Source organism: Vanacampus margaritifer, chromosome 14 (genome assembly GCF_051991255.1).
Source record: "Vanacampus margaritifer isolate UIUO_Vmar chromosome 14, RoL_Vmar_1.0, whole genome shotgun sequence".
Lineage (NCBI taxonomy): Eukaryota > Metazoa > Chordata > Actinopteri > Syngnathiformes > Syngnathidae > Vanacampus > Vanacampus margaritifer.
The window spans coordinates 16,626,142-16,649,254 of NC_135445.1; the positions used below are offsets into that span (position 1 = coordinate 16,626,142).

Below are 23,113 nucleotides of genomic sequence, written 5' to 3' on the forward strand. Positions count from 1 at the left end.
CTCACTGTAGCGGTACGCAGCCGAGTGTCAAATAGTTTGGATGAGAACAACACCTCCAATTCTGAAACTATGGTGTTAGCAGAGCTGGGCACTTCCGTCTCTCATTTTTTCCCGTTGTGGATGACGCCTACCTTTTGGCGAATGCACAATGATGCGAAGTCTCAAATAAATATACGGACTGACTAACCGACTGATGCACATTCACGTCCGTCGACTGTATATTTTTTTGGTGTATTTTTGCGAGGCTTCACGTCATAAAGCATTCCCTGTTGCTCCTGATGCTATGTCATCAGTAGGTGATTGAGTAGTTGAATGTAAAGCGCCTTGAGAGCTTTGTAAGGTGTAAAAGTACAGCACTATATAAATGAACTACCATGTGTACCATATGTATCTTATTTGTTTTAGTCAATGACTCCAGATGATGTTGTTACCGATATCTTTCATGATGTTCTGTAGTTGGGTGCATTGTGGCTATAGTCCCTGCAACATGACCCTGTCATTTTTAGGTGGGGCTACACAATGTTTTATTCTACAGTATGCTAATTTTAGCCATTGTCCTTAACCTGTCAACCTAATGTTCATACATACAGTCATTATTGTATTCTAGCCAAAATAGACATGGGTGCTAGGATTTCTTCAATACTGTGTTATTTTTTGCTTGTCATTGCTAATGAAAAGAAGGCTGATTACTGCATTGTTAATAGCTCCCACTAATGGTCTTGTATAGACTTTTTGATTTATGGGCGGGTGATGTGCAGAACTGAGCTGACCACACAGGTTCATTTTCAAAATTGATTAGCTGTTGCCTGGTGTGTGTGTGTGTGTGTGCATGCGTGTGGTGGGGGTGGTCCTAGCTTGAATGGCACACTGTGTGAAATCCACCTTTGGTGACCCCTAGCCACTCTGTGCTTCTGAGTATGAAAATGAGATCCATTTCTTTGAAGTGGCTCTAGTTTTAGAGAGATTGATATTTTTCTCCCCAGAGTTTTTGATCAATGAAACGAAGTAACGTCAGTAGCGATTTTGCTGGCTTAAAGGGATACTCATCACTAATTCTTAATTATTTATTTATGTATTTTTTTGCTGATAACCTTTATAAACCGGTACATTATCTACTAATGCTGTCTACATGTCCTGGTCATTGTTGAGAGCTTAAATTTGGGGCAAAAACTGTCTGTGTGTGGGTGTGGCCATGAAAAATGACTTCCGGACGGCTTCAAGGAAATTCTTGTCCACCATCCAGCTTCTCAGAAGAGGGAAGCAGTGCACCACTAACACTGTGTATAGTGGAGATGCGCTGCTGACCTCAACTTGGAACGTCGTGAGTCAGTGGGGATAATACTACGAAGATCTCCTCAATTCCACCAATACACCTTCCTTTGAGGAAGCAGAGTCTAGTGACTCTGAGGTGGGCTCTCCTATCTCTGGGGTTTAAAGTCAGCGAGGTGGTTAAAAAGATTCTCGGTGGTAAAGTCTCGGGGATGGGTGAGATCCGTCCGGAGTTCCTAAAGGCTCTGGATGTTGTAGGGCTGTCGAGGTTGACACGCCTCTACAACATCGCATGGACATCGGGGACAGTGCCTCTGGATTGGAAGACCGGGGTGGTGGTCCCCACACTCCTCAGCCTCCCTGGTAAGGTCTTTTCAGGGGTGCTGGAGAGAAGGGTCTGTTGAGAGTTTGAATCTCGAATTCAGCAGGAGCAGTGTGGTTTTCATCCCAGCCGTGGAACAGTTGACCAGCTCTACACCCTCGGCAGGGTCTTCAAGGGTTCATGGAAGTTCACCAAACAGTCTACATGTGTTTTGTGGAATTGGAGAAGGCGTTCGACCGTGTCCCTTGGGGGAGTTCTGTGTGTGTGTGTGGGGGGGGGGGGGGGGGGTACTTTGTGAGCATGGGGTACTAAACTCCCTGATACGGGCTGTTCGGTCCCTGTACGAGTTTGATCCGCATTGCCGGCACTAAGTCAGATTTGTTTCTAGTGAGGGTTGGGTCTCTGCCAAGGTAGCCCTTTGTTACTGATTCTGTTCATAACCTGTTATGAACAGAATTTCTAGGCGCAGCTGGGGCGTGGAGGGTGTCCGGTTTGGTGTAGCATCTATGCTTTTTGCAGATGATGTGGTGCTGATGGCTTCTTCAAGCTGCGATCTCCGATTCTCGCTGGAGTGGTTTGCAGCAGAGTGTCCGAGATCAGTCTGCTGTGATGTATTGGCCCATTGTAGTGAAGAAGGAGCTGAAGCTCTCGATTTACCGGTCGATCTACGTTCCTACCTTCATCTATGGTCCGGGATACAAGCGCCCAAAATGAAAAATCCGGGCTCTCCCTTACAGATAGGGTGAGAAGCTTGGTCATCTGGAAGCGACTCAGAGTCGAGCCGCTGCTCCTCCACGCTGAGAAGAGCCAGTTGAGGTGGCTTGGGCATCTGGTTTTTCCCTGCTAAAGCAACTGCCCCCACTACCCGACTCTGGATAAGCGGCAGATAATGGATGGATGGAACTGTCTGCGTGGTGCCATCTTCAGGTTAGACACTGGGATGAACACAATCTGGCTTTGTCCTCTTAATGGACAAGGAGTGATTTACTACATCGTCTCTAGAATATGATGTAGTCGCTATGCCAACCACCGGCTCAGTCTCGTGCATGCATCTTTACACGCCCCCTTAGAGAGTTGTAGTAGTAGCATTTTGCAAACATCTTTAAACCGGTTTTCAGGTTAGTGATTTATCAGCATAGCATTAGGTTAGTTTATTTAGCATAGCTTGTTGTCCATCCATCCATCCATTTTCTTAACCGCTTGTCCTCAAAAGGGTCGCGGGGGGCGCTGGAGCCTATCCCAGCTGGCTTTGGGCAATAGGCGGGGTACACCCTGAACTGGTTGCCAGCCAATTGCAGGGCACACAGAGACAAACAACCATCCACACTCACAATCACACCCACGCAAGCACGGGGAGAACATGCAAACTCCACCCAGGAAGGCCAAAGCCTGGACTCGATCTCACGCCCTTCGCACTGGGAGGCGGAAGTGCTAACTAGTGATCCACCGTGCCGCCCATAGCTTGTCGTAGTATTGAAATGATTTAGGTCTTAGTTTTCACTGCTGCTGTCAGCTTGATTACATACCTTTGCGGTATGTAAACTTATGAGCACAACTGTAAAAGCACAAAAGCTAAATGTCGCTTAGTGACACAAAAATGTTATAAATCGTCACCAATATTCACATGCACATTTCTACTCATGTCAACTTCAACCTCTGAAAATATCAAAACAGTTTATTTGCCACAGTATTTGGGACTTTATGGGCATTAAGTTTTTTTCTCATCACACAGTGCACTGATAAATTGACATATAAGACGTACTGTATACCCAAAAGATATGTAAACTTTTAAGCACAACTTTATGTACTGGTGGCATCATAAATCATTGCCAAGGCTCACACTGATATATACAGGATGCATGGCCACTCAGAAAACATAGCAACCAATCATCATCGAAAACATGAGTGTGATTTTCATGTGGTGGAACTGACTCCCTGTCAAACAACTAGCTTTGTAAGTTTACTTTGCTTTTTGGTCATGGGTCTGGCCTGCCTATTTGTTATGACGGTCCATTAAACATCACTTCTTCTTTTTTTTTCTTTAATCTGCCTTTTCCTTTTTATTTTTATTTTTTTGAGAGAAAAAAATCTGCCTTTTCCTTAAAATATTCTGTTGGCTTTTCCCTGTACTGTATATTAGTTTAAATGGATGCCTGAAATTCATGGTAATGTGATATTAATTCTGACAAATACTTGAGAGCTCTTATAAACAATACCCAATCATGAGTAAACCTTTCGTTCTTATGTGTACTCCTCTGATTAGTTCTGTATATCTGGAGGACTCGGCTGAGATTTGCTGACTGCCATGTGTGCTGAAAAGTCAAATTTGTCAACGGAGAGTAAATTCATTTGCATAGATCACATCCTCCATCACCCGTAAAACATTGCATGCCTGAAGCAGAGCAAATTTCATTTAGCTTCACTTCACTTAATTTTCTTTTCTCAGTCACATCTCATGTCTGGTTTCCAGGAACAGTGAATTCCTGAGGCCTTTCACTGGCTTTAAAACATGGCTGATCAGTGATTAAAGTCTACAGCTGTTTATCTGCGGACCTTGGAATGCCACCCAAATGAAACCTGGCATCAATTGATTTTAAACATTAGGGCACACGCCTGTCATATGCACACTGAATAAACAGAAATTCTGTGTTTTCAATTGTTTAAATTGCAACTTAAACAGACAAGTCTGTGTAGTCTTTGTCTGTCAATGTCAATTCATGTGAATCCAAAGCTTTTCGAAACTCTCAGGAAAATACATTTCCAGGATCACCTCCTTGAAGATGTAATGTGCAATTTAACACACATGATCTCACTTGAGTGGTTAAAAGGAGAGTATATTATCTCAGTCTGAGTCACTCTTCTTCAGAGTCCACTTTTGTAGACAGCCTTACATATTGTTAGCAGTAGTACATAAAGACGCAAGTCCTTCATTTGGATTAATAAAGAAAAAAAATATTAGTCATTGGGACTGACATTCAAATTACTGATAAGAGTTCCACAAGGATGTATTCTTAAATACAAATTAACCCCAAGTGAGTATTTCTCATACACGTCATGCTGCTGTTGACTTCACTTAATGCAATGTGTAATGTGTAGGACCGACTATACAGAGGTAGTCATACCAATTACCAATTCAATGCCACGTGATGAACCCCAAGACAAAAAAGAAAAATGTCGAACATCAAGAATATTTCTATAAAGTGGCGCTCACACAGAGAACATTTTGATATGAAGCTCCTTGGTCTTTGTTGAAAGTTGTGAAGTGGCAAGATCTTTTTTTGGGTCCATCTTATGTTTACATATAAGATTTCTTGGCTCTGGCAGAGATAATAAAAAAATATATATAAATAAAGCCGTCAATAACAATATCCTTACTGTCTGGCTTTATATTAATCCCACTTTGTATGTTTGTATTGGTGTGTATGATTTCACCTCTCGCCTTCCTTTTATTACTTGTTTTCATTTTAAGAGAAACACTGTAAAATGGGTTCTAACTTTATTCCTCTACAGAAGTTGTTCTCGATGTTGTCACACTGGGACCTGCATTTTCCTACTGTTGCAAAGTCACGACCCACTTTAAAAGAAGTTGAGAACAATGTATTGTTTTTGTTTTTTTAAGTACAGCATCTGAAAAACATGTACTGTATATTATTATATTTTTAATCACTGTTTAAAATAAGTTTGATTTTGGTTTGTCACCAACGAATCATTTGAGAATCAATTATTCCATTGGTAATTCACCATGCACATTCCCCGTTTACTTTTTTTTTTATTGTGTGTGAAAATATCCGACACTAATAAGCAGGCATCCACAAATAACACTAAAGTTTGTTAAAGTTTATTTATATTAACATTATAATAATTTCAATAATTATGTCATTTTACTCTCACACTTGATCACTGCTTAGAGATGTGTTCATTAGAAACATTAAAACATAAATCACAACTATATATGTGAATAATTTTGAGAAGAATCTCTCCCCATACAAAACATCCTTTTATTAAATGTGCCACACTGGGCTCGCTTGCATTGGTCTGTGAAAATACTGAAACTTAAGTCTAGCCCACCCCTGCACAGACTTAAACCGTGCATCATGCCGGACTCGCACTGGGCACACAAATAGAGTGCAGGATGTTTGAATCTATACTGCTCCTGAAAGGATTCAAATAAGACAACTGCAACTTGGTTGCATTCCAAGACATAAATCACACAACATCTTCTTAGCCTCTCTTTTGTCAAACTTTTGGCAATGGTTTGGTAATAGCTCTCATGTGGTTAAAAAAATAAATATGTGTAGTGTGCACGTTACTTCTGCTCATATTTGCTGTATGTGCATACCTCTCCCTACTTCATGATTACGTTTTAAACATTTTTGATGTTCATATTCTGTATTGCCCAAACCAAAATAAATTTTACAGTATATGGTTATCATGGAGATGGTGTGTCACAGTTGGTTCTTAGTTTGAATCTTGGGTCCTCCCACATTGCAAAATCATGCTTGGTAGGTTAAATTGAGTCTAGTTTTGCTCCTAGGTGTGAATGTGAATATGAATATTTGCTTATATGTGCCTTTTGATTGACTGTGACATTCCAGAGCGTACCCCCGGTTATCCCAAGGTCAGCTATGATAGGCTTCAACTCACCCATGGATGGATGCATGAATATTATTATTAAACCAAACCATTATGACGGTAAAAGGAAAATTGTTTTCTCAATTCAAATCCGTGCCTTCTACCAAAATCCCATTCTTTCCATTTCTGTGTCCTGTCAACATTTTTGAGCAGGATAATTCTTCAGCATTTACTTTAAATTGCATACTGAGTGAACACAATGCAGTTTTAAATGTAACTTTCTATGAACCAGAGAGGCCAAATTGATTTCTAAAAATGAGGGCAACAACAAAACACACATTTTCCCAAGCATCCATAAAACTTGTAATGAGAAACAATGCCTAAATGCTGCACATTCATATTAATCCGTCAAATTACTCACGCTGCCTTCTGAGGATTGACAATTTACTTTGGAACATTAAAAAAGAAAAAAACATTTTCAAACTTTCCCCTCGCAGCTTGTGGCTTTTCCTACGTTGGGCATTTTATACTTGGCTTGTGTTGTATTCATTACAGCATGCATTTAGTAACATGAATTAGTATAGCAATAAACGGATGAATCATTAATTGAATGGCAGATTATTATGGAAAACTAACCATCTGGAGGGCATACCCACTTATTAAGTGTGAAATTAAACTTTCCGCTATTTTGGACTGTAGGATACCTTTATCTCCAAACTTGTGTTTGCTAGGTGACCTAACAACAGTTGACTTACCACATAAACAATTTCAATCTACACTTGTAGCCCTTACTATCGCAAAGAAAACAATTCTTGTTAACTGGAAAAATAAACAAACTCGGAATATCGACCAATGGTCTAACCTCCTCATAAATCACATTTTAATGGAAAAAATATCTGCCTCAAATAAAAACCAAATATCAAAATTTATAGAAACATGGTCTACGTATATAGAATTTTTTAACCTAATTCTGGTTACTTAATTCTGTCTGTTAGCGAGAGCCACCACATCGTGATAACTTACATTGATGTTTCTGCATTTGGCAATTTATTATTATATTATATTATTAGTATGGGATTTTTTTTAATAGGCTTTAGGTGAACTGATGGATACACGCTCGCACGCACGCACGCACGCACACACACACGCACTTCCACATACTCACCCACATACAAAAAAAAAAGAAAAAAAAAGAAAAAAAATATATATATATATATATTTTTTTTAAATAAAAAATAAAAAAAGGAGAGCAATGATGATGTCAAATCGAATGAACAATACTGAGCTTTCCTGAAAAAAAAGAAAAGAAAAAAAAAGTGTGAAATTAAACAACCACATACATTTTTTTGTGAGCTGCCTATTTCTGAAAACATGTTTGCGCATGAACCATTCTGAATATTCTGTATTTAACAACGGGGCTTCATAATAAGTGTAAGTACCCCCACGCCAAGTCCCTCTGTTCATGACTAGACAGCAAGGCTTGGTGGATATCCACTAGGCAGGGCGTGTCAATTTTGAATCCGGGCTGTACAACAGCAGCCATGTTTGATGGCAAGTGTCTCTGGCAGCTACAATGACTTCGTGTGTACCCACTCCCACCGTCCTCATGCGCATTGTGGCTTCTCCTGCCTCTGTCACAGTTGTCTGCTTGTATCACATTGCATCAGGGCCACAACACACACGCACACAAACAAATGAACGCACACACACACACACACACACATCACAAACAGGATCTGACATATTGAACTGATGATTGGTTTGCTCGTTTCCTTCTACAAGATTGTATGTCTAATTGGCATGAAATGAGTTTTGTCTAATGATGAAGCCTATTTTCTGCAGTGTGTTATAGTTTGTCTCCACAAAGCCGTGTAAACAGAAAAACATATTTTGTGTTCATGGATTCACTATATCGAGGATTTGTATTTGGGTCTAAAATTCATACATTACCGGGTTTATCTTGGGTTGTACTTCACAATTTCACGGGTTTTTCAGAGACTGTTGATAAATGGTTTATATCTTTTGGTATGGCCTGTATATTTCTTCTCTCGAACATTCAAACTTTTGCATATTTGTGTACTTATTTTTAAAAGTCAACCATGGCTGCTAAGAATGTTTTCACTTTTGTATTCATCACTTGAGGGAAGTGACGACGACGGTGTGTACTTGATAGACGATACAATCACAGTACATATTTCCGGTGCTGCTGTCTGGCGCCCACATGGACATATTGCAGGGTTGATAAAGAAATATTAAAAGTTATATAGCTCCTTCTTCTGACGAATCCTTGCCCAGACTGTCTGTCTACACAGCCATCAAATCAGCCCAACACACACACACACACACACACACACACACACACACACACGCACACGCACACACACGCACGCACGCACGCACGCACGCACACACACACACACGTGCACTTAACAGGGCAAAGTGAGTTATTGATTTTGGAAGTCATAAGAGTGGGATGGGTAGAAGTTTTTGACTTATCTTATTTTCATTCCTGTATTCCTTTCCATGTCACAATAACTATTTATTTCTCTTCTGGATTTTAATTTGACCTCAACAGCTCTACGGACCAGTGTTCTTTTCTATTGATGTCTTAGAATCTAAGACTTAGATATTTGACCCATTTTAATTGGTGGGGTGGATGGTTTTAATGTAAATGCATGTGCTCATGCTGACGGAGAAATTCTTGATGGACTCTGTTTTTCAAGCCTTATAATGTTTTATCATGGTTTTTCCATCTCATGTGATGTTTTACCTTACCTGAGTTTTACTCAGAGAGATAATTATACCAACATATTAAACTAAATAACATACAGCAATGAGCAAAATATAAAAAGAAACCTAAAAATCCATTACTTTTTTTCTTTCTTTTTTTTCTTTAAAAATCCATTACTGAAGGACTGGATTAAATCTAAAGGGCGTGCATTAATTATACAGTTACATGTTTTATATTATTCAAATACTGTAAAAAAAATAAAAAATAAAATCATCCCTGTTTACTGATTCCACTCATTATGATGGGGTTCCTAAAGTGTAAATGTGCTTTACTAGTTACCATGGCAACAATAACCAGGGAGCAATAATCAACCTTTATAGCGTTCAACTTTTTCTGTCTTTTCTTCTGAGTGAGATGAAATTTATTAAGAGTATATTTCAGATCATTTTAAGGCTATTGTATTATTCAGGATTTCTTCTCTACCAAAACAATAAAAAAAAAAAACTCTATGTAATCTTAAGAATGATGGCTTTTAAGCAAATTAGTTCAAAAGTTTCCTGAGCTCAGGATCCAACAATTGAGAAATGTTATATGCATTCTTTCAAGAAAACCCAAACATTAATATTCGTTCAAGAATGTTTATCTGTTTACTAATTAAACACCTGACTAATTACACTATATAGTAAATATCAAGTGTTTTTTCAACAAACTGCGATGTTCAAATGTGTCCACTGTTATCTAAAGTACCCCAAAAACAAGACCAGTGCGAAAGAAAAGGAAACAGCTCCAGCATGAGCTGCTCCGAGCTGCTAATTGCTTTATAACGTTAAAAATGGGCTGTGTTTTAATGAAACGTTAACACACACGGTTTAGACAGCTGCAAGTTCTGGTTGTATGAGCTTTTTTTTTGGGTGGCAGTTCCAAAAGAAACTAGAATTCTACGTCACATTGGAGCCAATGGTAGAATCCTTGGGTCCATTTCAAAAAGCATGTTCAACAAACACTGAGACTAACCCTGAACAGCAAGTTGACGTACACTGAGAGAGACTCTGCGTTTTTGGTTCCAGGAAGGCTAATTTGAGGTAGTTATATCAACGCAGAATAGTTTCACCTGGAGTTACCACTGCTCTAAAAAGACCACATCAATGGAGCCCCGATTCGCCGAGTCACCATGGCAACGTGTGTTTTTTTTTTTACCGATCTCAATTGAAAATCTTAATGCCATCATATAGCGAATTTGAACATGTCTTTAGAAAAAAAAGTGCAACACCGCAGCGGCTCACCGTAGAGTGAAGCGGCGTGGGAGAACATGCTGCTTGGGTCAATGCGTAAATTTAAATGTAGTTCCTTGCATTCACAATAATATTACAGGTGAAACCTGTTGAATAGTAACTCATTAATTCATTTCATTTAGGTGCTATCCTGCGGGGGAGAAGTGCACTTGACTTAAGATGAAATATGAAAACATTATTCAAATGGTTATAAGAAAAAACTGAGTACAACACACACACAATATATGCTGTGATGTGAGCGCATGACAACGTACGGCTGGTAATGTTGCAAATGTAAGGACGGATTAAGTTGTGTATGTAGGTGATGGACTGGGATGTGAAATGGTACCGTTCAAAAAGATAACTGTCCGGAAATGCCAGCATGTCTATGCGCAGTCTGTTAACAATCTCGCAACAAATATTTAATTATATATATATATATATAAATATTGCGGCACCTTCATCAATGGGGTAATTGACAAAAGGACATGCCATGTTCGTGACCTAAAGTGGACTCTACGGTATAGACTATAGGCGTATATTTACGCAGAAACTCGCCACAGCGGACTTTATGAACGAGGAAATGAAATGTCAGAATGCGGCTGAAAGGAGGCGGGGACAGAGAAAACCTCACATTTCATGGTTTATGGACCCAGAGTTCTCACTAAACCTGCTTTGTGAAATAGACCCCTGGTCAGGTATTGCGCCTCTTGCTGCTCTAAATAGTAGATCCATGTCGTAGCTATCCGCTGCAAGTCCACTTGACTACAGACTTCTTACCACGGACTTACAAATGAATGCACTGTCAATGCCGCTTACTTGCTGTTGAGAGTTCTTGCACTTAATTTTTGTTTGTTCTTAAGCAGTTTTGTACCATCCTTGAACAGTATTTTTTTTATGCAAGAGAGCCCTTTGCAATGGAAAAAAAATCGCAGTTGTTACTTTTTGATTGTTCAAAACTTTGTTGTTGTAGGCTGGATCTTGTATACATTGAGCATGAACTGCAGTATAAATAAATACTGTGATGTGCATTGGTTCAATGAAAAACTGACCTAAAAACTACACGTATTTTGTCCACATTTAAAATAGAATTTTGTCATACATATGGTACGGAAGTGTGTGGTCGCACATTTATTTTCGTGAACAGTGCCATTTGGGAAGTGAGGTTGCACTGAATTTAAATACAGGCAAATATGAACTACATCTTGCATTATACATCTCTTTTAATAAACATGGTCACATTTGTTCAATCACTGCTCACGCCTCTGAAAGAGAAAGAACCAGCATTAGTGCCAAATGTACATAAAAGCTGTCTGGCCCATTGTATACAGAAATGACAATGGCAAGAGATGCTTTTATTATGAACCATAATCCCTTTTCAAATATGAAAGTGATGAAAAAAATTAAAATGTCCCCCTGAGCACAGACGCTCCTACAGTAGTTGCACCTCTGTAGCTAAATGCATGCATTCAAAGCTCATGACAATATAAAAGTAATCAGATGCACATTTAGCCAATGTGTATGTATGTAGGGGAGGATACAAAATATGTTTAAGTGGTGCTCAAATGCTTTGCTCTTCTAATTTTTGAAAAATAAATAAATAGATTTTTTGGCTACAATGGAATAGGTTTGTAATGAAAATTACTAGAGATAGACGATACGCTTTTTTCAGGGCCGACACCGATACAGAATATCTGTAGTCAAGGAGGCCGATAACCAATGTTTGAAGCCAATTATTCATTTGCAGAAAAAATAAAAAGTTGGTGTCAACATTTTTTGTAATAAAAACTTGCGGGCTAACTGTTAACGTGCACGCTAACTCCCAAATAGCCGCTAATTTGTTATTTAGCGCTTAGCTAAAGGGCTAATCATTAGCCCGCACGCTAACTCCCAAATAGCCGTTAATTCGTGAGCTAGCGGTTAGCTCGCAGGCTAATCATTAGCCTGCATTCTAACTCCCAAATAGACGCTAAATCGCGAGCTAACGCATTGTCAACTAGCAGGGGCAACTTTTTTTTTATACAAATTGTAGAAATTTAACTACCCGGTGGCCCGTCTGCTTTTGATTTTCTTCTGCATGTGAGCGTCTAGAGAAGAGTCGAGCTTTTGCTGCTTATTGGCTGTTAGCACTGCACTCGCAACCACTCAGATGGTGCTGTGGGCGAGCTGCAGGGAGTCAACAGCCACCGACTCAGAGTAGACGTAGGAGAAAAGTGCCCATCGAAGCAAAAATAACAGTTTTTAATTCATCGGCCATCCAAAAAAAAAAAGCCCGATGCCGATATTCATAAAATGCGGTCTATCCCTAAAAACGACAGGTTTGTCCTTTGAGTGTCTATGTGATCAGCTAAAACCTTCAACTTCACTAACTTCATTAACTGCATCTTGCAGATGTGTTTAACCTCCAGCTCAAGCTCTAAATTGTAATTGTTTTGGTGTCTCTATGCACAGGATCCTGGCAAAAGTGGGCTCCGACTTTGACCTGCGAACACTGCGGGCTGTGAGAGTGCTACGACCTCTCAAACTGGTGTCCGGGATCCCCAGTAAGTCATTCGTTCAATTTTTTACGGGGTTCACAAATGTTTTTTTGATTTGAGCATGAATGGAAAACCATACAATAACACAGGGTCTGTTTTGACTGATTTTATTTTTGACACTGTTATTCTCTGTAATATTATACATTTAAATTGTACATTAGTGCAAGTGGAGAGGTTTTGGGGAACATTTTATTCAATTCAAGTAAGACCCCACCTCACACTTGTAGGGAATTGTTTTGCCTTTTGTTGGTTCATCACTGGATTGATACGAACAAAGGAACTATGTTTGGACACTTGACCTTTAGCTGTACATTACTGGCCCTATCAAAGATACAAACACGAGACTGGGGTCTAGTAATTGATTAATGGGCTTCTTGTCTTTTTTCGCGTGTGCCTTAAGTTTTCTCATGATAAAATGGTTCATTGGCTCAACAAAATAAGATAAATAAGATAATTTTCTGCTTTTCCACTTACTTTTGGACATTTTATGGTCACTTTTTGGACATTTGCAGGTCATTTTTAAAAACTTTTCATATATCTTTCATCTCTCTTTTTGTAACAACTTACAAATTTGGACATTTTTTGAATATTTAAATATTCATTAAAAAAATCAAAATCATTAATTAAATTATAGAATATTTTATCTAAAAATAAAAAAAACTATATAGATTGATAGATAGATAGACAGACAGACAGGCGCCTTTTCGAATAATTGCAAGTCATCAAAGTCATTTTTTTCCAGATTTTTTAGAAAACACAAATAAATCAAACCATTTGCATCATGAGGAGATGATTTAGGCAAAACAATATTTTTTACACACAAAAAAAAGACTTAGTCAATTATTTTAAAAGGCTGACGATTATTTTCTACAAATTTTTTAAGAGACCCACATGTTCATCTAGATAATTTATAATTTCCACATTCAGCACTTGTATGCATCTTGGACAGGTGTCCTAATTTAGTTTAACTACAACATGCTTAACAGACTTCCATTTGTGTGTGTGTGTGTGTGCGTGTGCTTTTGAAGTAAATATCTGTTTTGTTTTCTCCAGGCCTCCAAGTGGTGTTGAAGTCTATAATGAAAGCCATGGTGCCCCTCCTTCAGATCGGCCTGCTGCTTTTCTTCGCCATCGTCATGTTTGCCATCATCGGGGTAGAGTTTTACATGGGCAAATTCCACACCACCTGCTTCAACATCGACACTGGTGAGGAAAAACAACCGTGGTGTTTTTATTGGACATTGAATTTTTGCCAGGAAGTTTTTATTTATTTATTTATTTATTTATTTTACAGTTTATGGCATTACATATTTATGGCCATACATTTTTTATAGCATCTGTGTGTACATGTGACTGACGCTGCAGGTGTTCCAACAGAATATACTTATATCAAGCATAATGAACAGGCACAAACATCATTTCTGACAGCCTTTTGTCATACCTTGATTTTGATTTATGACACCATGTTATTCAGGCAGTGATTGATAGCTTCTGCTGAGACTGAGATGATAGAACTCAACCTACGACAGTATAAAGGTGGTTGCACTCAATCCATTTCTCTCCTGCATCAGAAGTGCGTACCTCTGATTACAGTCACACTAAAACCTGACGCTGCATCTTGCAAGTGCACACCGAGCGCTTTCTTTTGTTGTTTGTGTATATGCAGCAGCTTCTTTTATTCTAATCATGTAGATTGAAGGGTTATAAAATGGTCGGCTTTAACAAACTGACATTGCAAATGCGTTTTTTATTCCAGGAAGCTGATGTTTTGCGCGTTTGTCTTGTCTTTAAGTGAGAGTGAAGGTACTTCAGCTTGCCACATGGGAAGTGAGCAAAATGTGTTTTCTGAAATTAAACTTTGTCGAACCTGTGGACGGAATCCAGATCTTGTGTCAGCACCTTGGTCAGTGACTCGGATTGGAAATTAACTTTGCATGTCTTGGGTAATAAATGTAGATTAATTTTTAAATGTTCATATCTGAGTTTGGATCAGAGTCCATTATTCTATGCTCAAACATTAGATTGCTGGTAGTGAGTTGCTGTTGCTGCTGCTGCTGCGGCTGCTGTATATGATTGAAGTATTTGAGTGTTATGAGGGGTGAAACGAGTCCTTGAATAGTTTGAGTACCTAAAAAAACACTGAGTCAAGCCAAACACAGGAACTATTGTTCACTTTGCATATACTAATTAAATTGTTTATGACAGTAACATGGCGTCAACGCGGTGAGAAGATCTTTAAAATAAACCTTTCCTTACCAAATAATATTTGGACATCAAGGCTTTGGTATGCTTTTATTTAAGTTGTTCCCGGCAGTGTCAATGTCACAACGGCTGACTGTGTGTTATACTGACATCAACAACACAGCGTCACCTTGACTTGCCAATTTAAGGGCACAAAAAAAAAAAAATGTTTTAATGTTGCCATCATATAGTGACGTCTCCAGTGTTAGCGGCTAGCAGCATTAGCTGCTAGCAAAGCCACAGAAGTAAACACTTGCGGAGGAATTTTAAAGTAGAGAAAAGCAACCATGAAATGGCGAGAAGTCCCCAAAAATAGCACAGAGGATTGCCAAATTAATTGCTTTCAATGATCAACCACTCTGTCATGGAAAACACTGGCTTTCGTTGTCTTTTGGAATTTTTTAAGCCAATGTACCAACTTCCTTCTCCCAACTAACTAAATGAACCCATGGGATGCACACATGGGGATGTTTTTGCTGTGTTGACAAAAAAAAATGACATTGGAGGAAAAAAACCCTAACTTTTCTAGCCATGGACACAACATGTCAATACAAGATTATTTTATCCAATCAAAAAACGGAAGAAAATGATTCCTAAAAAAGGCATGATACCAGGAGTTAAAAAAAAAAGGTCAAACCAATAGGGAAGCCATATGAAAAAAAAACTGCATTTGTTATATTCATATTCATTGTTTTAGTTGTTAAAGCGAGTTTTGAATGCTGTAAGCCTACAGATGTGTTGAGGTGCATTCAAATACAAAGGCCTTATAAAGGTGCATGTATCAAAACTACGAGCACTGTCCAAGTAGTTTAATAAGTTACTATAAGATTTGTCCTATTACAGTGACTCGAGAACCCCCATCAGTCTGCTGAAATGGGCCATTGTTTAATGTACTGATAAGAATAATGATAACTCTCTGAACGCTGCTTGTGTCTTGGGTGAGTGTGATGTTGTGTTGAGAGAGAGAGAGTGAGAGAAGAGTGTGAGAGAGAGAGAGAGGCAAGAGAGGGAGAGAGAGAGAGAGATCAAAGTGTGAGCAGTTGTGATGTCTTACTCTATACATGATGTCATTGAGTTATTTTAGTCTCAAAGACACAGCAAGATTTAAGCTGTGCAGCACTGGTAACAACATTCTGTGAATGGGCAGTTTCTGCTGTTTTCTCTTTATATACAGTAGATCTGGGAAATATAATAAATGCTAATCAGCTAAAAAGAGGTCCAAACTAGTGTGAATTTCATAAACTAAACAATATATTTTCATCAATGCATATATATACTTATGCATACGACAACTAAACTAGATGAGGCAAAACCCTTCATTATTAAACAATAACTGGGATTAAATCAGTATGCATTTTTGTGGTCTCATGAAAATGAGGCAAAATGCACTTCACTGAACAAAGACTGGGCTAAAATCTTTGGACATTTTAGGTCACAAACAAAGACAAGACGAAAATTATATAATCTAATCTGCCACTATCACACCGTGACACACCCCATTTCAAATCAAGACAGCAAGTGGATTCACATTGAAAGGTTCCAAGTATGCACGGGGCCCGGGAGAAAGAGAAGATAGAATATGGACACATTTTTGCTACACTGAAGTGCAGAAAATTACCTAATACTTGATTTTAGTCAAAGTCAAGGAATTTGGCCATAAGGTAGCTGGAAAAAAAAAACACAAACCGGAAGAGACACATCTCAGTTCACTACAAAGACACCATAAAATATCGTAGTAAGTTTACCAATAATTTGCTGGTGATTGTTTATAACGTAATATTAAACCAACAGCTATGCTACGTTCCAACAATAACGTTACACCTTGCGCAAACTAATGCTTGCTAACTTGCTAGCTTGTAGCATGTAGCGATAGTAGCAACTTGTTGACATAATTGGGTGTGAAGTTTGAATTTGTGCTAACTGAGATTATACTGTTAGGGCATCTATGGTTTCAGTTGGATTGCAAATTTAAAGCTGTCTGTATTGTACTTCTAAATCAAAGGTGGTATAAACCATGCCAATGCATCAAGATCTCCTTCTGCTGCAGGAGTATTTCACTTTTGGCTTTTTGGTTCTACGTCCCTTTTACTTTCCCAGAGATCTTAAACATATTATGGACTATATGCACAAAGCACTTCCGCATTCGATGTATGAATGCACCCAACCTTCCGGTGCGGGGAGACTTCATCGGAGCGCACTGTTGATGTGATGTAAAACCCTCAGCCAAAATCTTTGACCCACTGAAAAAGAACTTTAACACTATGTCTATCAGAATGTGAACACTACTAATTAGATCACCCAGAGCCGTAATTTTAACGGCTTGAGCTCTGGTAATGATGTCATTGCTTAAAATGATTATTACACGTAAATACAAGCCATTCGAGTAGCTACTAAAGCTATTTTGTTTATTACATGTTTTTATGTAAATGTAAATTCCCTCAATACGCCGACACGAAGGCAGGGTGTGATGTCATCCACTCTGCTGTTAGCTACACTTCAAACAATGCACCGCGAGATGTGGGTTTTGATCTCTGGGGATTTAAATTACGCCACTTTAGATAAGACTATGCCTGCTTTTCCCCAGCGTGTGGATTGTAAAACCATGAATGTGGCGGCAGGCAGACTGCACCGATGACTGGATCAACTTCTGTACAAATGTTATTCCTACAAAAACACTGTACGTATGCTGCTTTGCAAACAACAAGCCATGGATCACAAATGGCATGAAAGGTCTTCTGAACCAGAAGGGATGGCCTTTAATGATAGTGAGCCACTAGAGCTGCAATGCAGAAGCTGTAAAACAACAGCATGAAGGAGGCATGTGAGTGGATGAAGATCATCCATGCAATTCCAAGGCAGGTGCCACCATTGAGGGGGATGTTTGGACAGCAAATCAGCTACACGTGTTCCTCAAAAGACTTACTGAACCTTGGGCTGTATATAACCTAGCCTTATTAGTAGATTTTTGCATTGCACTTAATACATTCTGTGTACTGTTATAAAGAACTTGTTTTTGTTAGTAAGTTAATTTATTTGAATTTTTACTACAAAATATTGTGACAATTTTTTCTTACACTCGACAAATACCTTGTATGAAAACATTAAAACATACTAAAACTGATAAAACTGATCTAAAACATTTTCGAACAAATAAAAATTATTCAACTATATGATCTGTGTTTTTTTGTTTTGATTGGATTTTGGTTATGTCATGTTTTCCTTGTTTCTCTTTTTTCTATGTCTGTCTCGTTAGCTCGCTATCTGACTAAGGATATTTTTCTGCGTTTTGACCTGTCATCCACACGTCCCCTGATGATTTTTTTTCATTAAAAACTTACGTTTCCAAAAACTCCAGCCAAAGTGGAGAGTTGTGTGTTTCTCTGGATCCCCGTTTGCGTGTAACCGTCGCAAACTGAGTTTTATGGCATCCATCGCTTTTTAAAAAAAAAAAATTCTCTTTGTTTTCCTCTGCGCCGTTTATGATGTACTCACTCTGACTTTATTAAAATAAATAAATAAATTGTGTGCACTGACAGTCCGTGCTAGTGACGTCAAGAGTCGAGCCACTTAAAAACACACTTCTCCGTTTTTGTGTGCGTTTATGTGCGTTTAAATAAATAGATTAGAAAAAATAATAATTCTACATGGGGAGGGGGGAATTTTTTTGTTTTAAAAATACATGCGTGTATACACCTGTAGACCATTTAGTCGTTAACTAATCTCACATGCTTCTCTTTGGGACGTGAGAGGAGACCGAGTTCTTGGAGAAATCCAACAAGGAGAATGCACATTATGGCCCATACAGAGATGTTCTTATAGATTCAAACCCAGATCTCATGACTGTGAGGCAGATGTGCGAAACACTAACATCTACAATAATAAGCATACTGAATAGATTAGCGTTTTTGACTGTTATTGAGTGCATGTCTGTTTTATTATTTTAAAAATACATCTTTAGCACAAAATGTCATTGCACAAATTGTTTTCTACAGCACAACATTGAAATGGCAACCTGTAATGGCTGAATTTAACAGGAGAAATACACTTTGTAAAAGTAAATAGGCACCTTAGATGTTCCCGCGCCGTCCTCGGGCACCGAGTCCGGCTGACACAGCATCTGTCAATTGAGAAGCAAAGGGCCAATTTTACAGGAGTGGCACTAGAGGCATGTTGGCTCTGCAAAGTGGCTCTGCACATCATTGTTAAAATTTGATCGCGGAAAGAAATGTTGGCCTTGGAAGCATCTGTTGGACTCAGCACATTCATTCTTCACCCTCCAATATTTGACGTGCGCCTGCACAACCTTTTAAATCGTCTCTCAGCATCCTCCATGCAGTTCAGAGCAATTAAAACTGAAGAATGCTGGTAAGAAACTTTACTGAATGATCCGACATGAATGTGACATCGGAAATAACTGTAAGCAGGCAAGTTTTTATTATTTTTTATGATGAAGTCCTTCGTTTACGAAAATTACAAACATTTCATGTTTGAGAAGATTTGTGTTTGTCTCTGGGAAATAGCAGCAAAAAAAACCCACGACAAATCTCCAGGAAAGCTCAACAGTCCAAGCTGCAGGAGCATACAATAACCTAAAAATACATTGACGATACGTGCAAACAAACCACATAAAGAAATCTAATGGAAAACTCATGTTGCCTCTCACCATGGTGCTCTGCAAACTGCTTACATGCTACGTGTAGTCACAATAATCATATTCTGCGTGCAAGCAGCATATTAATAACACTTCACTTCATCCTTTTAGTTGCCGATGCTATCGCAAATGTTGCGCTACCGTGCACACACTTCGTCACAAAATACAAAGACGGGCTGGCTACACAGTCATTTAGGGTACAAATTAATGTGTTCATAATTAGTACAACGGTTGGTTTGGTCTGCACTAGTTACGTTTAGGCAAAAGAACTGCAATTGGATTGTAAATAGTTAAAGAGCTCTAATTTGAGGAACCTACTGTAATTGAACTGCACACAAGTGAGCCTAGGACATTTCAACGTAGTGCGGTATTTCCTTTGACATGTATATGTCCAGCGCAACTGACAGTTTGGTGGCTGAAAGTAAACTTTACACCTTCTGGAACCATGTCTAACTACTGGCGCAGGTAGTCTAACACAATTTTGGTTAATTTTGGCAGATCAATTCTCAACTCCGGGGAGATGTGTAGCGGATATCTTGGTATTCCATTCAGAAGTATGACAACAATGAGCATTCAACCCTCTCAATCATTGCAGAAATCAATTTATTGAATACATATTATAATCTTTATTATTGTTTTTTAAATATGGAGAGCAGAAGTAGGGGTTGCGGGTCACATATGAACACATTAGATCCGGGTGGAAGGTGGTTGCCAAGATCCCACTTAGCAGATCTGTGATCTCCCTAACCAATGTTAGCAGCAAATCAGTGTTTTATTTCCTCATGTCAAGGACTATCGTGATGCATTTAATGGGAATGAGAGGAGCTGCTTCGGCTGGCGGTGAATCAAGTTGGCTGTGTTCATGCCCACAGCACCATTTTTTAATATGTGCCACGCTGCGCCTGCTTGCATGGGTCTACGAAAATACCAGAGCTTGGTCTAGCCCACCCCTGCACAAATTTAGACCGCGCCTCCTGCCAGACTTGCACTGAGTACAAAAATAAATCCTATGTGGCAGGCATGGGCATCTGGCCGCATGCAGCCCACATTTTTCTTAATGTCATTTTTCCTGTACTTCATAAGATTACAAATTGAATTGTTGACCAATTTAAATTGCTTCAATTAGTAACAAACGATTGAATTAAGTTAATCCAAAGTGAATATATTAAGTTTAATGAACTCGTAGTTAATTCAACTTAATATATTCACTTTGGATTGACTTCAATTGCGCGTAACCAATTGAAGCAATTTTATTAAGTTGAATATATTAAGTTGAATATATTAAATGTAATGAATTCATAATTAATGAAATTTAATACGTTCACTTTGGATTAACTTAATCAATTGTGTGTTACCAATTGAAGCATTTTTATTAAGTTGGTCAACAATTCCATTTGTAATACTAAATTGGTTGAACAATTCTCTTTTTAGAGTGTAATTTGAGAATTTGGAGTGACAAGCAGGACACACATATTGTAGGATAATATTATCATTTTGAGTGGGTTGACTTTTTCTGAAAATATGCACAAAATGAGCTCTTTCACTTAATGTTGGTTTGTTGTCCAGCAGTTTTGTGCCATCCTTGAATGGTCATTTTTATATATGAGAGCCCTTTGCGCTGGAAGAAATCGCAGAATGCGGTTATTTGTTGATTGTTTAAACCCTCTGCTGTTGAAGGCTGGATTTTTTTTAATAGATTCATTGAGTATGAAAAATATTACTGTGTTGTACAATGGTCCATTAAAAGTTGGCATTTTTGTCATACATCTGGTTAGAAAGCGTGTGGTTCTGTGTCCTCCCAATTGCTATAGAGACAGACACCTTTCAAACTCGCATTGACTGTTTAGACGAGTGTTAGACTCTACATAGTAAACAGAAAACTTTCCCATATATAAAATTAAATGTTACAGCCTAATATATTGTTAACATAGTTCAAGTCTAGCTCAAATGTTTTCTTTAAACCACCACAATTAGTAAGCTGATCAATGTTGGTGTCTACAGACAAGCGAATGTTAAATGTGTGTCGCCGAAGATTCAGTCGATGCTGCTGTCTGCTGGAAAGTGACCTGTGCCACAGCCGAACCTTTAAAATCACTGATGGATCATCGTACAGGCCGTCAACCTGTGGCCACACGCTCTGTAGTGATGGACAGAATGAGGCTGCTGCACCACTCCGAATGATAGGGTCAGCAGGGTCAATGGTGTTCACTGAGAGAAATCAGTTGAAGTGGGCTGAGCACTTACCAGCGATGGACGCCTTTAGAGAGCTTAACTGATGATAACTGATGGTGTACAGATCATGGGACGACTGCAGCAGCATTAGGGGGCTGGAGGAACCATGACCTGTGGGCCGCTTGAGGCTGCTCCATGTGCAACCCTGCTTCCTATATGTATACTCACTGTATCTGTAAAGTAGCGTTAGAGCCACAAAAGAAGCCATTCTAAAACATGTGCCTCTTTTTCATTCAGGTGAAAAAGCAGCAGAATGGCCTTGTGGTCTGGAGCCCCCAGCCAGGTTGTGTCCCAATGGGACGCAGTGCAAAGAATACTGGACCGGACCCAATTTTGGTATTACCAACTTCGACAACATCCTGTTTGCCGTGCTCACGGTCTTCCAGTGCATAACCATGGAGGGCTGGGTCGACATCCTCTACAGCGTAAGTCAATACACACTGTGGTCACGCTAGAATTTAGTAGGAAATTGTACAAAACGTCACACACAATACATAGTGACTGAACTATTTTCCAGCATTGTGACCGTCATTGGGCCAAGCACAGTATGAACGCTCAAACTACCTTAGTGACCCATCGAAGGAGCAAAAATCTACCAAACTTCTGTCAAATTTCACAATTTCTGAGAAATTTGTAAATAGGTAATAATTAATTATAAGTACTACTTTCAAAGCTTCTGAAATATTACATTTGAATAGGAATTGTGATTGTTTAAAAAGCCAGTCTGGGTGCAATGAAGCACTGCAGATAGAGATGCGGCCATGCAATTTATGGCCGTCAGCCGGACAATCTTTCCAGCTAGACAAGTACTTTTATCTTTTTAAGTACTCCTCCCAACACACTTGTGTTATCTTAAGAGGGCTTTTCAGGTCAACAAAACAGACAGTTTAACAGTCCAAACAGACAAATAAGAAAGGAAGAATCCGCAAAGGATGGCAGTGGGTTATCCAAGCAAAAGTCTGGTATAGTCCAACAAGATTGTGAAGAAAAATTAAGTCTCACATAGAGAGTTAACAGCATCAGCCAGCACTAGTAATTGATGATTTGTTGTATAGTTAGATTTTTTTCTCTATACTGTATTTTATATACTGCTGATTATGGTGTTCAGTGTTAGGTAACTGTAACCCCAAATGTGAGTGTCTATATGCAAATCAGGTACCGTTTGTTGGTTCCAGATTTTTCTTCCTGTCTAGAATAATAATTATTGCTCACAGATTTAATTTATACAGATTCTAAGATGTATTTTACTCAGACAACATTAGACCACACTTGCATTTTTGTTCATAC

The 23,113-nt window shown here is 38.8% G+C and overlaps 1 protein-coding gene across 1 annotated transcript in view; it reads left to right on the top strand.

The window, feature by feature from the left end:
• cacna1bb (calcium channel, voltage-dependent, N type, alpha 1B subunit, b) overlaps positions 1-23,113 on the top strand; it is a 170,358-nt gene that overhangs the window by 47,554 nt on the left and 99,691 nt on the right. Inside the window, exons 6-8 of the mRNA XM_077585553.1 lie at positions 12,617-12,708; positions 13,756-13,908; positions 22,064-22,251. Coding sequence (XP_077441679.1) covers positions 12,617-12,708; positions 13,756-13,908; positions 22,064-22,251 — 433 coding nt within the window. The remainder of the gene's footprint in view (positions 1-12,616; positions 12,709-13,755; positions 13,909-22,063; positions 22,252-23,113) is intronic.